A 17,727-nucleotide genomic window follows, 5' to 3' on the forward strand; every position below is an offset into this window, starting at 1 on the left:
CAGCCCCCTCCTCTCCCTTCCCACCCCCCATCAGCCCCTCGTTAGCCCCCTCCACAACAGGCAGTCCAGGCTGGACCACATCATGACTGTTCTCTGTCCTTCCTGTAGCAGGAATCTGGGGCAGAGACAAAGGAACCTTTCTTTAAATGTCGATATAAAGATCAAAACAAAAACTGACCACCTAACACTTTGCTGAAATATTCCAAAGCCTTAGGGTTGTGTGTTCAATGTTGAGTTGAGAGCAACTGGATGAAATCAGCAAGCTGGCCCTTCTGAGAAAGGAGGCTAGTGAATATCAGGTTTCCCTGCCTCCACGTCTCTCTCCAGTGCCCGACTGCTGCACCCACCACTTCTGCCCCAAGAACTCCATGCACCAGACTCCCTCTCCCATGTGTGAATTCCTCACCTCCTTTCTCCGCATTCAGAATGCCCTGCTCATTCCCCTTCTCCACTCAGCCCACCTCCAAAATCTTACCAACTCCTAAGAGCTGCCTCAAATGCCATCTCATAAGAAGCTTCTCCATGTCCTCCACCCGACTCCACATCACCTTCATACTCCATAGAGGGCTTGAACCCGGGCTGAAAGCCAGGTCACCTGGCTCCCAGGCCAAGGCTTTTCCCGTGATGCGATCTTTGGGAGAAGTGAGAGGAACCCAGACTGGGCCATCACACAGGTATGGGTTCTGATCATGGGGCCACCAGTTACTTACTAGCATGGTAGCTGCCTGACCTCAGCCTGAGCCTCAGTTTCCAGCTATAAAATGAGATGATCATCCGCTCGGCCAGGCACATGAGCTGTATTTAGTGTGTACCCTGCCATCCACTGTCGGCCCTGTAGACTGTGCAGAACGGGCGTGTGATGTTAATGAGTCAATAAGCATAGTATCCATCCGCACACCAGCCCAGGGAGAGGAGGAAGGAAGGTCATTACACCTCCGGCTCTTTGCTCCTTCCTAAGACCTGACTTTTTGTTTGATGGACAGGACCCTGAGATCTCCCCGGAGGCCCCCTCTATCCTCTGTGACTCTCCAGCAGCAACTCTCCCAGAAACCAGTTTCCAGTCACCAGACTGTCCCTAGACAGCCCGAGTGAGGACTGAATTCCTCGGACCCTCGTTTACCTCCTGGGGCACTGCTCCAAAGCAGGGCCAGCCAGAGACCGGCCAGACGCGCAGGCCTGTCCTGCCCCCTCCCCGTCCTGCCCCCTCCCCGTCCTGCCCTCTCCCCGTCAGATAGCATACTGAGTCCCTGTAAGTCTGTCCACTGATTCCATCCCAGGTGAAGCTCAGGGCCTTCCACCAGGTACCTGTAGGGGCCACTGGGGCCGGGGGACCTGAAGGGTCCATTCTTCTGTGACATAGGCGAGACAGGGTGACCCTGCTCTCCCTTCCCTCAAAGAAGCTACTTCGTCTCTTCTTTATCAGTCACTACCCACAGCTGGACGTCTGGCCCTCCCTCTGAGAAGCCCTGGAGAGGCTCCCGGGGCTCCATCCCACGTCCCTGAGAATGTCCACCTCAGATGCTCATGGCTCAGTGGCTGTTCTCTCCCCCTTCACCTCAGCCTTCCTGCATCAGCCCCCAGACACCTGCAGCCCCCGACCCCCACCCCTACGGAGCCGCAGGAAAGCCACTTCCCCTGGAGCCGCCACCCGGGGCCCAGGATTCACCACACTTCACCACATGTCGACTTCCCTCTGCGGGGTCTGCGCTGCCAGCAGCAAGACGCCTGCAGGCCTCACTTGGCCTCAGTTGAGTTCTCAGTGAGAAATAGTTTCTGGCAACAGAGTAGCCAGCCCATGTGGTGGGTCCCTGACAGGTGAGCCGCTCATCTGTTCTGCCAGATGCCCCACCCTTCAGGCAAAAGAGCCCTCCCGTCCCACGGCGTGTCCCGTGAGAGAGCAGGGATCACAGACAAGTGCACAGTAGAATGTGACCCCCAGCCCGTGGGGCCTTGGGCAGGGAGGGGGCTGTCTATACTACAGATTGTCGACCCCTGGGGAGAAGGCGGCAGGCCCCAGGTTGGGAAAGGAGTCCCAGTGAGGGGCTGGATGACCAGAGGAGCTGGGAGGAGGGAGAGGAAAGGTCCAGACCACAAGGAACTGGCAAGAGGCTTCCGCTTTCTGACCATAAGCGTCTAGCATCCGCAGCAGCAAAGATACGCAAACAGCTCCCTGTGCTCGGAGCCAGAGGGTTTGCTGAAAATACCCAACTTCCCACTCTTCTTAAGAAGTCCTCCCAGGGGTGTCCTGGGGTTTGGAGGGTGAGCATGGAAGTGGGGATGCACAGGGTCTTGTGCATGATGAACACCCATCCCCTCTACTTATCTCACTATTGCACTGAGAACTCTTTAAGTTCTGCCAAGGAAAAACCTCAGAGATGGGTGAAATCTGGCTTAGAAAGTGCCTCAGATGGCACTGAGTCTGGGGCTTCCCAAACCTGCTGGTCTTAAGAACACCCAATGCAATGTTCGAGCCCCAGCCTTCTCTCCCAGCTACACATAGGGTGAGGAGGGCCTCCAGCAGCACTGCCGCCGTGCCAGCTCGTCTTCTGGGGTCAGGAGCTGCGCGTGGCCTGGGACAGACAGCAAGGCCAGCCTCAGCCCACCACTATGCCTCCGACGTGGTGGGAACCACTCATCTGATTTTTTTGGCATCACTGTGGCTCAGGGAACTGCAGAGGCCCCGGGACAACTTGAATCTGTGTGACTTCACTTTCACCGGAGCCTCCTCATTTTCACCCAGTTATCTGCCCCGCTGATAATGAGAGACATATGGAAAGGCTTGGGCTGGAAGTCCAGCTCTGCAATTAGTAGTGGAAGTGGGACTGAGTCTACTGTCTGCATCTGAGACACGGGCACAGCCTTCCCTCCTCCCAGGGTGCCTGTGGAATCGACACAGCAGCAGTGAGCCCTTTGCCAGTTGCCCCTGTGTGCAAGGACGTTTGCCTCGCCCGGCCCTGTGGGGAAGCAGGGCCAGCAGCCTGCTGCCCTTGTGAATGGGGTCAGCTGCAGAGGCCCTCACAGCCTGGCCTGGAGGAGGCACTCCTGCCTGGAGACTCCACCTCCCCCATCCTGGGCCTTGTGAAGACAGCAGGAGGTCTCCCTCCAAGCAGCGCCGTCACTTACGCACTTCCATCTCCCGAGGGCAGAGTTGGGGGACTCGGCCATCTCTGTCACCCAGGGCGCAGCACAGAGCCATGCCAAGGGCAGACATCAGCAGACATCTCTGCTAAATGAGCTGAGCATGATACAAAGGCTCAGGGGCTCCCAGACTCTGATTTGCCTTTTCTCCTCCGCAGGTTGATTCTTACGATGTGACAGTGGATGAAGAACTGGGTGACATCCAACTGATCAAAATCGAGAAGCGCAAGTACTGGTTCCATGACGACTGGTACCTGAAGTATATCACGGTGAAGACGCCCTGTGGGGATTACATCGAGTTCCCCTGCTACCGCTGGATATCGGGTGAGGGCGAGATCGTCCTGAGAGATGGGCAAGGTGAGCGGCTCAGTTCCTGCCCACCTCCTGGGCTTCCAGGAAATGAGAGGGTTTTTGGCCCTCCATCCCCGAAGAACTGTATCCACGGGAATAATAACAATGCCGCCCATGGCTGAGCACCTGCTCTGCGCCCTGATGCACCTGCAGGAAATGTGACTTCCTCTGGGTACTGATAAGTCCCGGGCTCAGAGGGTGGAGTGACAGGCTCCAAGCTCCATCCAGCCATGTCCCCCCTCTGCCATACAGTCCTTCAGGGGAAGATTATGAGCCCCCCACTTTTGTCAGAGGGTAACCAGGGTCTCTAGTAGCACATACGCCTAGGACGTGTCCCTGGATGGATGGTTCTCCAGTTTAGTTCTTGGCTGTGCTCTCTGGGAGGTCACAGTGGGGCTTGGGCTCCTAGGGATCCCACTCAGGCCAGGGAAAGGAAGGAGGTGACCAGGAGTGCCTTTGCGCCAGCTCGGAGGAATCACGGGCAAGGCTCACGCTCAGTGGTCACCAATCATTAAACCTGAAGTCTCACCTAAAATGTGCTCTCCTATGCAAGACCCTCAAATGTGCAGACCCCAATCTGACGCTTCCTCACGAGGCCATTCTTGGTAAGAGACACACAGCTAGTTTGGTTGGAGGTGGAGGAGAGAGACGAGATGGTGGGGTCAGCTCAGGCCGCTTCCCCTCTGAACAATGCACCTCCCCACTTGCTCGCCAGCCTCCTAACATGATTCAAATCCGTGCCTGGTGCTCTTAAACCCTCAGACCACATCCCATTGTTTCTGACCTGGAGTTTAACTCAAGAAAGAAAATTTCAGGAGCATTTCTGAACTAGATGACTGGGGCAAGAAGGATTTTTACCTTCCGTCCTCATGGCAGGGAAAAGATCACAAAAGTCGTTCTGTCTTTGGGTGGCCACCATGGAAAAGGTCACAGACTGGACACTTCTCTTCTACCAAGGTTTTGAAATTGCGAGCTCCACTTCCTCCTGCCCCCCTGCCACCCAAGGCCTCAGCTGTATAGTCTAGTCCTTCTTCCCACAGACCCCAAATCTCTTTCCAGCAAAAAAAAAAAAAAAAAGAAACATTCAAACTGGGATATTTGGAAGGCATAGGCCAGTGTGGAAGGCCATTAGCACTGCTAGTCCTAGTGGGGTGGGGGAGGGAAAATGCCAGAGTAATTCAGAAGGGGAGAGTCCTGCAGCCAGAGTTGCCTTGGGAGGAGCTATAGCCCTCAGCAGAGATGCAGACAGTCTGAGGAGACACTGCAGAGAGGCTGAGAAGAAATGTCTTCTCCTCACTGTCCCACGCCCTCCACTCTCTAGCCAGGGTTCCCAGTGGCTTGACCCAAAGTGAAGCCCACTGATGCAGTGATCAGGGGCCCTCAGGGATAGGACAAGATGAAGGGTGGATCTGGAGGGGCACATGGAAGCCACCCAGCATGTCTCACTGATCCGTTGCCCTGTGGCAATCTTAGTGGCTTTAAATAGCCATTTTATCTTGCTCATGACCTTAGGGGTCAGGAAGTTGGGAAGGGCTCAGCTGGGTGGTTCCTCTGTGAGCCGTGGGCAGCCACTGAGGGGGGAGGGCTAGAGAATCCACTTCTAAGATGGTTCTCTCACGTGGCTAGAGCTTTGGGGCTCCGCGGTCTCTCACTCTCCACATGGCATCTCATTTTTGAGGCTTCCCCATAGAGCTTAGACTTCTCACAGTTCGGTGGTCTCAGGGGACTCATGCTTCCTAAGTGGTGGTGGGCTTCCGAGAAGCAGAACGTGGATGCTGCCAGTTTCTTCACACCTGACTCTGGAAGCCGGCCCGCGTAACGTGCACCGTATTCTGTTGGCACAAGCAGGTTTCTGGGGGAAACCTGAACACTGGATGTTATTTCTGTCCTTCTCTAGGCTCATTTCACATATGTGCTTTCTTCACAGCAAAGTTGGCCTGTGATGACCAAATTCACGTTCTCAAGCAGCACAGACGCAAAGAACTGGAGACACGGCAAAAGCAGTATCGGTGAGTATTGGTGAGACCGAACAGCCATGGAGCCATGGTTTCTTCTGTCTCAGAGGCATAGCTCTGCCCACCACTTACAGCCATCAGTGTTGGTATGTGATGACCAAAGCACCAGATCCCTTCAATTCCCCTCAATACCCAAGCTCCACCTTACCACCACTCCAAGCAGAGATGGTGAAAGAGTTATGAAAGATGTGGAATCAACCATATTGACATTTGGAAGCAATGGGACAGCATTCTCTCACTTCCCATTGTAGGGATTACCCCTCACTTTTTATGTCTTCTTATCATACTTACCATAAAGTATGACTTCCCTGGTGGCTTAGATGGTAAAGCGTCTGCCTACAATGCGGGAGACCCGGGTTCAATCCCTGAGTCGGAAAGATGTGGAGAAAGAAATGGCAACCCACTCCAGTATTCTTGCCTGGAGAATGCCATGGATAGAGGAGCCTGATAGGCTACAGTCCGTGGGGTCGCAAAGAGTCGGACACGACTGAGCTACTTCATTTTTTCTTTATCATACTTAAGTTATAAATGTGATACATGATCCACAAGAAAATTGACAAATCTTTAGCAAACAGACCAAGAAAAAAGAGAAGGCTCAAATTATTAAAATTAGAAAGAAAAGAGGGAACATCAATACCAACCTCACAAAAATTAAAATGAATGAAAGGGAATGAATGAATAACTGTATACCGACCTGTTAGATAACTCAGATGACGCACTTCCCTGGTGGCCAGTGGTTAAGACTGGATTTCCAATGCAGTGGGCACTGGGACATCCATTCAGTGGCATTGAATTATGAATGCATGCTAAACTATAGATGAGTCTCAAAAACATGCCAAACGCTATTTACAAAAGGCTGTATGTTATGTGAATCTCTTTTTGTGAAATTTCCAGAATAGGCAAGTCTATGGACAAACATTAGATCAGTCATCAGCTAGGGCTGAAAGTTGGGAATGGGTCATGGGGAATGACTATTAGCTTGATGCAAAGTTTCTTTTGGGGGGTGAAAATACTCCAAAATTAGATTATGGTGATGGTTGCACAACTCTGAAAATATGAAAACCTTATAATTGGATGTTTTTAAGGGATGAATTTTATTGGATGACTTTCATTAGATGAATTTTTACGGGATGAGAAAATTATATCTCAGTATAGCTGTTTTTCATGTTCACTTTTATTTATTTATGTGGCTGTGCCAGGCCTTTGTAGTACCACACAGGATCTTTGGTGGTGGCATGCGAACTCTTAGTTGCAGCCTGTGATGTCTAGTTCCCCGACCAGGGATTGAACCCAGGCCCTCTGTACTGGGAGTGTGGGCTCTTACCCACTGGACCACCGTGGAAGCCCCTTGTACAACTGTTTTAAAAGATAATACACATGAGCAAGAGTTCACATCTGAAAAGTGATGCTCAGTGGGCTGTATGCAGCCTATAATTTAATGGGAATTTGTGGAATTCTGAGTGAATGGAGCTTTTATTATCTTTCCATTTTTGTGTGCATTTTTAAGTATTTCCTCAGGATAGATGCCCAGGAGCGAAACTGCTAAATCAAATAGTATAAATTATTAGTATGTGTTGACAAATTTCTTTTCAAAAATCTTTCAGCTAGTTTTCAGGATCAGTGTGTGGGCATCCATTTCACTTAATACTTGCCAAAGCTGAATAGTATCTTTTATTTTTTAACTTTCCTAGTTTGTGAAAGCATCTCTTAGCTCCTTATTCTTCCCCCGCTTCTCAGAGACCCACTCCTGCCCAGTGGTTGAGAAATCCCCATTGAGACCACTGATTCCCCAGTCTCAAAATTATGTTTAGCTCTATCCGCCTTTCCTTCAAAAAGTTACATTTCCATGAAACAGAATGGAAAGTGAAAGAGTCATACACATGTAGATATATTTGATACAAATACATTTTGATGTATTACAAAGGCGCTGATGGTGAGTGGTGTGGGGCTATTCAGCATCAAGCAGAATGGAAAGGAGGAGGCAGAGAGAGAGGAAAAGGAGACTAAACTGAACTCTGCATCACGGTGTTCAGAAAACTTACTTTTGGATTGAGTAGGCTTAAATATTAAAGGCAAAACTGTTAACACTTTTAAACCATAAAAGATTCTTCTTCATGACCTCAGGAAAAAAGATTTTTCAAATAAGACTCAAAATGCCCTAACCATAAAGGAAGACTAATCTCACCTATTTCAAAGTGAGGAAGTCCTGTTCCCTACAAAACAGCACAAAGAGACTGAGAAGGCAGTTCACAGAATGATGAATGAGAATTATTATTCAGTGTGTACCAGGGATCTCTACAAATCTGCAAGAAGAGGATTGTCAGTTCAGTAAAAAAATAAAAAAGACACTTGCAGTCACTGCACAAAATGTGAACAGCAACATACAAAAAGGTGCTCAGCCTCATTTGTAATTGGAGAAATGAAAAGATCAGAATGAGCTATTGCTACTACTACACTACACACACAGGCAGAGCTGAAACCACCTGACAAGGCCCAAGGGTCAAAGAAGGCGTGCAGGGTGGGAAGGCTCAGGCACTGCTAACAGGGCTGGAAACTCAAACAACCTCTGTACAACACAGTGTTGTAACACCTGATGGAAGTCAAGCTACATTACGACCTGTGGCTCAGAAGCTCTGCTCCTGGATCCAAATCCAGGTATGCAGCTGCACCTGGACACATGCACAGAGACGGCCACAGCAGTGTAACTTATGAGAGCAAAACAACAGAGACCACCCAGTGCCCATCAACAGTAGAAGAGAGGAATAAATCATGACAACTCCACCCTGCAAGGAAGAGCGATGAACTGCTGGCACTCAGAGCAACATGAACAGACCTCACACACACAGTGCTGAACAGAAGCAGCTGTGTCTGGTCAGTTCATGAGGCTTGAAATTATATTGTTTAGGGAAACTTGTATAGCAGTAAAACAATAAATAGCAGCAGGAAGTGATTATTACAAAGTTGAGGTGATTGGGGAGGTTGAGTGGGCATGAGGGGGGCTGAGGCTACTGGCAGTGTTCTGATTCTTGATCTGGATGTTGCTTACACAGATGTTTTGTGCATTTTTCATATATGAGTATGTGTGTGCATATATATATATACACGCACACACACATATGTTTATATATTCTTTTTCATAGTAAAAAAATTTTAATGAAACTTTTATGATTTTAGTACCACATATGGGAGAATAAAGGGTTTCCCAGGTGGCACAGTGGTGAAGAATACGCCTGCCAATGCAGGAGACACAGGAGATGTGGGTTCGACCCTGGTTCAGGAAGATCACCCAAAGGGCAACCAACTCCAGTATTCTTGCCTGGAAAATACCATGGACAGAGGAGCCTGGTGGGCTACAGTCCATGGGGTCACAAAGAGTCGGACACAACTGAGCAACTGAGCGTGCGTGTGTAATGTTAAGGATCTATGAATTTGCGACTTGTAGAATATTTGTGAGTAAGCCTCTCAGCTCAGGCAGCATGTGAGCTTGGAGACTTTTGTGCTTGATGCAGCGCACAAGGCATCGTCCAAGAGCGCTGTGCCGCCCGTTCCCATCCTAGGGGATTGCTGTTCTCATACCCCTTCCCTTCCCATTTCAACCACAGTGGAAAGCCCCCACAGCAAGTACTCCACGTGCTTGTGGAAGGAAGGAGGAGTCCTATGCTACAGTGAGTTAAGCAGCAGCAGAGAATCTGCGAGTTTATGTGCAATTAAGAGAGTGGACAGCAGATTGTATCAGTTCCACACTAATTCCGGCTAAGATGTTAATTCTTATAACAGGCATTTTGTCTTAACCCAGTATTTTCCAAAATGCACCCTGGAGCATTGGTCCCCAAACTTTCTCTCCAGAAAAGGGTTCCATGGTAAAACAAGTTTGGGAAACTGTTTATCACATTCTCCTCCTGGAGGTTCACAGTGCACATAAGCACTGAGAATTCTGAGATGTTTTGGGGTAATGATCCCTGGTTGATCTTTTTTAACCCAAGAGTTCCCAAGAGAATTTGATGTAGGCCTCAATGTCCTGAAGAAGGAGGGCTCTGTTAAGCTCCTTTGGGAAACACCCCTTCCCCAGGGAGAGGTGGATTCAGTGGTGTGTTGGTCTTATAGGGATGGGGCTTTGGCAGGGTCTAGAGAAGCCTGGTGGGCTACAGTCCATAGGGTTGCAAAGAGTCGGACATGACTGAGCACACACCACACACGAACGCACAGGGACAGGGGGCAGAGGGTATTCTGATGAGGTTGTCTGCTCCTTTCGTAGATCTAATCATTATTTTTCTTCTTCTTTCTGCTCATCTGTTCTTTTCAGAGCTCCTCCTCTGTTTCCGTTTAGGAAACACTGAACTTTGCACAGTCTGCGTATTCTTAGAGTTCCTCTTTCACATGAACCCTCAAGCTTCCAGATAAGAGTTTGAAAGTAAAGTTAACAGCTAAGAATAGTCTCCAGAACATCACAGGCTGGCAAATTCAGCTGGTTCTCTTCACTCACTCAGCCAAGCTGGAAGACGGAGAAGCCCACGCAGTGCATAACGCAGCACGCATGTTCTCTCACTGTGACCGCATGTGTGGTGCACAGTCACACACACACAGAGCAAACTAGAGTGCAGTGGGTTTTCGTCTACATCATTTAATCTAATCATTCCATGGCTTGCTTTTCCTTCCCCCGTGATTCTGTTGCAGACAGCTGCCAACTGATAGGTGCCGTCCATTCATTTCGGAGAAGGCAATGGCACCCCACTCCAGTACTCTTGCATGTAGCCTATGTGTAGCACACCGTCGTGTGAATATACCATCATGCTCCCCACTCCCCTGCTGGTGGGCATGTTGGAAGGCTTTCATTTCTGGCCGTCACAACCCAGTGCGATGAGTCTCCTCATACATCTTGGCTCCTGATTTCTTCAATGAGTTGCTCCAGGGAACAGACAAAGGAGCGGACCGCAGGGTTGCAGACCACGTGTTAAGTTTTCTAAATATTGCCTATTGTTTTCCAAAGGGCTTCTGCCAGTTTTCACCCCAGGAGCTGTTCCTGAGTTGCCGTTTCCCTACGTCATCCACCCTCTTTACACCCTGAGACATTTTCATCCTTGTCAGTATAATGTATGTGCAATAGCATCTCACTGCTTTCCTCATCCTTAAGTTGCCTCTGTTTATTGCTTTATGTGACGGTGTCAGAGTTTATTCAGCCGTTCTCCTACTGATGGACATTCAGTTTGTTTCCCATTTGTATACTGGATTATATTTTGTATTAAAACCAGTGCTGCAAGAAGCAACCTCATACAAACATCTTGATGTACTGGTGCTCGAATTACTGTCAGATTAATTTCCAGAACTCACATACCTGGGTCACATCATCATTTGTCACTTTAAGAAATAATGACAAAATTCTCTCCCCAAACTTTTACAGCAGTTTTCAATCTCACCAATGTTATATGAAATATACTATTACCTATACCTTCGCTAATGCCTGATGACATCAATTTTTCAAATTTTTAACAAAACAAAAGGCCCTTATCCTGAAGTAAGAGCCTACTGCTGTCTTAATCTGCATGCCTCTGACCACTGGTGAGTTTAGCCTCTGCTTTGCTTCTTGTTCAAATTGCCTGTTTCTACACTTTATTTTTCTATGAGTTCATTATTAATCTAAAGGGGTCTTCGTATATTGGGATAGCATCCCTTTGTTATATGTATAATGTATGTCATTTATCTTCTGTTGCTCTTGCCGCAGATTTTAGCTCTTTATTTTCTTAATATATGCATCCTTTTTCTTTGTAACTTTTGGGTTTCCTGCTTTGCTTAAGCAGGCCCTCCCCATCCCAGGGTTACATAAGTACTCATATTTTTCTAATATTTTTATAATTTTGTTCTTGACTTTAGGCTTTTAATTCATCCGCTATGTACTTTTATACATGATGTGAAATTGGAGTCAGTGTTTCTGGTATCATTTGTTAAGTAATAAGTTTCTTCCTGCTGCTTTGGGATGACCCCACGGCACACGGAGCTGCTGTGACAAGCGGGTGCGCAAGCTCTGCAGTTGATGCCTGGGCTCAGCCCCACTTACTGCCTCTGTGAAAGCTGTCCAGCCTCTTTGCGCCTCAACTGCCCCATCTGTGAAGTGAAAGAAATGATAAGACCACCTCTTAGGGCTTTGAATGAAATAGGTCACACTATGAAAACACATTGAGTATTTGACACACAGAAAGCACTGGGTGAGTGTTAGCTAGTTTTAGCTGTTAGCTACATAGGATTAGCTATTTTCTTGGGTCTGTTTTTCTACCCCATGACCCAGCATCATCTTTTGGTGATCAGAACTTTCTAATAAATGTGAATGGTTGTTTTGCTATCTCACTGTTCTTTTCAGTTTTTCATGATGAGAATTGCTTTGAATTACAAATAAATGTGTCCCGTGCTGGCATTTTAATAATGTTCCATCTGTCCACCCACTTAGATCTATGTGATGTCCTTCAGTGGAATTTCCACTTTTATTCATGAAGTGCTTTCACCTTTCCAGTCACTTTATACCAACGGAAACTGTAGCTGTTACCATTCTAAGTGGGATATGTTTTCCATTTTAAATGAATATTGCTGGGATAAAGATGAATTACTCATTTTTCACTATTTACTTTGTATTGATACCTTGCTGAACTATTTTATTGGTTCTAATTATATTTAAGTGAGTCTCTTTAATTGCCTGGTTATTTGATCATGTTATAAAAGTGATGATACTTTTGTCTCTTAGTTACATTATTTACATGATGTAGCAAGGATGAACAGTAGCAAGGATGAACATCCCTTCTAAGTCTTAATTTTTTAGAAAATGCCTTTGATATTCTTATTTGTTCAATATGTTGTTTTCTGATAAACACTCTTTGCTTATTTATTTGTTCAATATATTTGCTACTATTTTGTGATAAACAGTAACTTCATGGTTCATTTTAACATCATGTCTGTTTAGCTGAACTTGTTCAATTAATATGGGGCTTCCCTGGTGGCTCAGCAGCAAAGAATCCTCTTGCAATACAGGAGGGGCAGGAGACGCAGATTAGATCCCTGAGTTGGGAAGATCGCCTGGAGGAGGGCATGGCAGCCCACTCCAGTGTTCTTGCCTGGAGAATCCCACAAACTGAGAAACCCGCCGGACTGCAGTCCATGGCGTCACAAAGAGCTGGACGCGACTGGAGCAGCTGAGCGCTCACACGCGCACTTTCAGTTAATATATGAAGACTGGAGCAGCTGAGCGCTCACACGCGCTTTCAGTTAATATATGAAACAGTGGGCAATGCGATGCCCCAGTCCATGCTCGTCCCCACAACCCCTCCCCACAAAAGTATTTCTCCTGCCCTCACGAATTCCTAGACTTGATGTAAGAGGCTTAAATAATGATCTAAACAATGTGCGTTAAACAGCTGACACTGCCTCCCTGCCGTCACTGGCCAATAGGAAGCCTAATGCTAGTTCCTTAGTTTCCTTTTCCAGAAGCTTGTGAGTTGGTAGGAGCAGCTCTCCTCCTCTATATCCCTTCCTTCTGCTCCCCTCCTTCCTCCAACTTTCTCCTATTTGGCATTTACAATATAATCAGAATATATCTAGGAATGTTTTTTTCTTCCTTTGTTATTTTTTTCTGTATAGGATTTACTCAGAAAATTGAGGTCTCTTCAGCTTAAGGACGGAGAAGGCAATGACACCCCACTCCAGTACTCCTGCCTGGAAAATCCCATGGATGGAGGAGCCTGGTGGGCTGTAGTCCATGGGGTCGCTAAGAGTCATACAGGACTGAGTGACTTCACTTTCACTTTTCACTTTCATGCATTGGAGAAGGAAATGGCAACCCACTCCAGCGTTCTTGCCTGGAGAGTCCCAGGGATGGGGGAGCCTGGTGGGCTGCTGTCTATGGGGTCGCACAGAGTCAGACACGACTGAAGCGACTTAGCAGCAACAGCAGCTTAAGGAAGTTTTTCTCCAATTTCTTTGATTTTTACTCCTCCAGATATTACTCTCTGTCCTTTGGAACTCTGGCTCTCCACATATCAAAGCCTCTATACCCAATTTCCGTGTCTCCTGTGTTTTTTTCTATGGCTTCCATTTCTGTGTATATCGGTGTTACAGTTTCTTCCATTTGGCACAGGGCAGTTCCTGTCATATAACAGGTGCTCAACAATCAGATAATGAATAGACTTTGTCTTCCAGGAGACTGATCAGATCTCACAGTGACTAGTATTCTCTTCCCATTTTTCTATGGAATTTTCAGTTCAGAAATCATGTGTTATGGTTGCACAAAGTCTTTTTAGATTCTAATTACATCTCCTTAAGACCTCTCTAGCTCTCTCTCTTTTTTAAGAAATTAAATGTCTTTTCTGCTTTTTCCTTCCGATTGGTTGTTCAACATGGTCTTCCCAATGGAGTGTGGTTTATCTTTGCCTACTTATCTATGGCTGTCTTTGGGCCTTGCCCAGGTCAGCCTGCCAGGTCTCTCGGGCACCAGGCCTTGAGTGGAAGGAACATAAGCGTTTGGTTCAGGTGCCAGCTGTAAACTGGCTGGCAGACTGCACTGTCTCCATGCACCGAGAGGCTGCGGTCTCATGACTGCCCGAGGCGGAAGCATTTCGGAGGCTGGGGTCAGCGGGAGTCAGGGAGGTCCTGAGGAAACGTGCTCCAGGTAAACTCTGCACTTAAAAAAACTGGGAATGCATTACCTGGCACCTCTCCCCTCATTGGCTCAGTGCTCGCATACTGAAAAAAATCCAGCTCCACTAAGCTCTTAAAATTGATTAGAGCCCTTGGACTTCCAGTGCCTAAGAGAAAATGTTTAGTAATGTTTAAATTGACTTGACCAACAGTAATTGGTGGCACAGTGATAAAGAATTTGCTTGCCAGTGCAGGAGACACAGGATAGGGGGGTTCAATCCCTGGGTCGGAAAGATCCCCTGGAGGAGGAAATAGCAACCCACTCCTGTATTATTGCCTGAAAAACCCCATGGACAGAAGAGCCTGGTGGACTACAGTCCACGGAGTTGCAAAGAGTCAAACATGACTGAGCGATTGAGCATGCATGTGCCCACAATTGGTAGTTAATACCAGTGGGGCTACCAGATGACTGTCTTAGTTTTAGAAATATATTGGAGATGCCTTGAATCATTTTTTAAAACAAAGGAAAAAAATCAATAAATCGGTTGATATTTGTGCATTCACCCACATTTTTAGTCTGGTTAATGTCCCAGCATTGGTGTTAATACAAACAACAAAAACAGAAGGCTCCTTAATGTCTAGGAAAAGAGAACGTTGTAAGTAAACCAACAGCAGGAAATATAAGGTTCTATGCAACAGAAAACACTTTTCAAATGCACCCTGAGTGATTATAAGAGTGCTCATATCCATTTCCTGTTCACCTCTAATGATAATAATGAGAGGCTTACTGGACAAACAGTTCAGTTAGTCACTCACTGGTGTCCGACTCTTTGCAACCCCATGAATCGCAGCACGCCAGGCCTCCCTGTCCATCACCAACTCCCAGAGTTCACCCAAACTCATGTGCATTGAGTCAGTGATGCCATTCAGCCATCTCATCCTCTGTTGTCCTCTTCTCCTCCTGCCCCCAATCCCTCCCAGCATCAGAGTCCTTTCCGATGAGTCAACTCTTCACATGAGGTGGCCAAAGTATGGGAGTTTCAGCTTCAACATCAGTCCTTCCAATGAACACCCAGGACTGGTCTCCTTTCGGATGGACTGGTTGGATCTCATTGCAGTCCAAGGGACTCTCAAGAGTCTTCTCCAACACCACAGTTCAAAAGCATCAATTCTTCAGCTCTCAGCCTTCTTCACAGTCCAACTCTCACATCCATACATGACCACTGGAAAAATCATAGCCTTGAGTAGATGGACCTTTGTTGGCAAAGTAATGTCTCTGCTTTTGAATATGCTGTCTAGGTTGGTCATAACTTTCCTTCCAAGGAGTAGGCGTCTTTTAATTTCATTGCTGCAGTCACCATCTGCAGTGATTTTGGAGCCCAGAAAAATAAAGTCTGACACTGTTTCCACTGTTTCCCCATCTATTTGCCATGAAGTGATGGGACCAGATGCCATGATCTTAGTTTTCTGAATGTTGAGCTTGAAGCCAACTTTTTCACTCTCCTCTTTCACTTTCACCAAGAGGCTTTTTAGTTGCTCTTCAATTTCTGCCATAAGGATGGTGTCATCTGCATATCTGAGGTCATTGATATTTCTCCCGGCAATCTTGATTCCAGCTTGTGCTTCTTCTAGCCCAGCATTTCTCATGATGTACTCTGCATAGAAGTTAAAGGAGCAGGTGACAATATACAGCCGTTACGTACTCCTTTTCCTATTTGGAACCAGTCTGTTGTTCCATGTCCAGTTCTAACTGTTGCTTCTTGATCTGCATAGAGATGTCTCAAGAGGCAGGTCAGATGGTCTGGTATTCTTATCTCTTGAAGAATTTTCCACAGTTTATTGTGATCCACACAGTCAAAGGCTTTGGCATAGTCCATAAGGCAGAAATAGATGTTTTTCTGGAATTCTCTTGCTTTTTCCATGATCCAGTGGATGTTGGCCATTTGATCTCTGGTTCCTCTGCCTTTTCTAAAACCAGCTTCAACATCTGGAAGTTCATGGTTCACATATTGCTGAAGCCTGGCTTGGAGAATTTTGAGCATTACTTTACTAGTGTATGAGATGAGTGCAATTATGTGGTAGTTTGAACATTCTTTGGCATTGACTTTCTTTGGGATTGGAATGAAAACTGACCTTTTCCAGTCCTGTGGCCACTGCTGAGTTTTCCAAATTTGCTGGCATATTGAATGCAGCACTTTCACAGCATCATCTTTCAGGATTTGAAATAGCTCAACTGGAATTCCATCATCTCCACTAGCTTTGTTCGTAGTGATGCTTTCTAAGGCCCACTTGACTTCACATTTCAGGATGTCTGGCTCCAGGTAAGTGATCACACCATCGTGATTATCTGGGTCATGAAAATCTTTTTTGTATAGTTCTTCTGTGTATTCTTGCCACCTCTTCTTAATGTCTTCTGCTTCTGTTAGGTCCATACCATTTCTGTCCTTTATCGAGCCCATCTTTGCATGAAATGTTCCCTTGGTATCTCTAATTTTCTTGAAGAGATCCTTAGTCTTTCCCATTCTGTCCTTTTCCTCTATTTCTTTGCATTGATTGCTGAGGAAGGCTTTCTTATCTCTCCTTGCTATTCTTTGGAACTCTGCATTCAGATGCTTATATCTTTCCTTTTCTCCTTTGCTTTTCACTTCTCTTCTTTTCACAGCTATTTGTAAGGCCTCTTCAGACAGCCGTTTTGCTTTTTTGCATTTCTTTTCCATGGGGATGGTCTGGATCCCTGTCTCCTGTACAATGTCACGAACCTCCGTCCATAGTTCATCAGGCACTCTGTCTATCAGATCTTGTCCCTTAAATCTGTTTCTCATTTCCACTGTATAATCATAAGGGATTTGATTTAGGTCATACCTGAATGGTCTAGTGGTTTTCCATACTTTCTTCAATTTAAGTCTGAATTTGGCAATAAGGAGTTCGTGATCTGAGCCACAGTCAGCTCCTGGTCTTGTTTTTGTTGACTGTATAGAGCTTCTCCATCTTTGGCTGAAAAGAATATAATCAATCTGATTTCAGTGTTGACCATCTGGTGATGTCCATGTGTAGAGTCTTCTCTTGTGTTGTTGGAAGAGAGTGTTTGCTATGACCAGTGTGTTCTCTTGGCAAAACACTTTTAACCCTTTCCCTGCTTCATTCCATATTCCAAGGCCAAATTTGCCTGTTACTCCAGATGTTTCTTGACTTCCTACTTTTGCATTCCAGTCCCCTATAATGAAAAGGACATCTTTTGGGGGTGTTCGTTCTAAAAGGTCTTGTAGGTCTTCATAGAACTGTTCAACTTCAGCTTCTTCAGTGTTACTGGTTGGGGCATAGGCTTGAATTACTGTGATATTGAATGGTTTGCCTTGGAAATGAACAGAGATCATTCTGTTGTTTTTGAGATTGCATCCAAGTACTGCATTTCGGACTCTTTTGTTGACCATGATGGCTACTCAATTTCTTCTAAGGGATTCCTGCCCGCAGTAGTAGATATAATGGTCATCTGAGTTAAACTCACCCATTCCAGTCCATTTTAGTTTGCTGATTTCTAGAATGTTGACATTCACTTTTGCCATCTCTTGTTTGATCACTTCCAATTTGCCTTGATTCATGGACCTGG

General features: G+C 46.6%; 1 protein-coding gene across 2 annotated transcripts in view; it reads left to right on the top strand.

The window, feature by feature from the left end:
- ALOX5 (arachidonate 5-lipoxygenase) overlaps positions 1 to 17,727 on the top strand; it is a 46,101-nt gene that overhangs the window by 3,257 nt on the left and 25,117 nt on the right. For both annotated transcript variants that reach the window (XM_086381348.1, XM_086381349.1), the window contains exons 2-3: positions 3,297 to 3,495; positions 5,417 to 5,498. In XM_086381348.1, coding sequence (XP_086237474.1) covers positions 3,297 to 3,495; positions 5,417 to 5,498 — 281 coding nt within the window. The remainder of the gene's footprint in view (positions 1 to 3,296; positions 3,496 to 5,416; positions 5,499 to 17,727) is intronic.

Source organism: Bos grunniens, chromosome 28 (genome assembly GCF_055505025.1).
Source record: "Bos grunniens cultivar Pamir isolate PY7600 chromosome 28, Bosgru_T2T1.0, whole genome shotgun sequence".
In the NCBI taxonomy this organism is placed as follows: domain Eukaryota; kingdom Metazoa; phylum Chordata; class Mammalia; order Artiodactyla; family Bovidae; genus Bos; species Bos grunniens.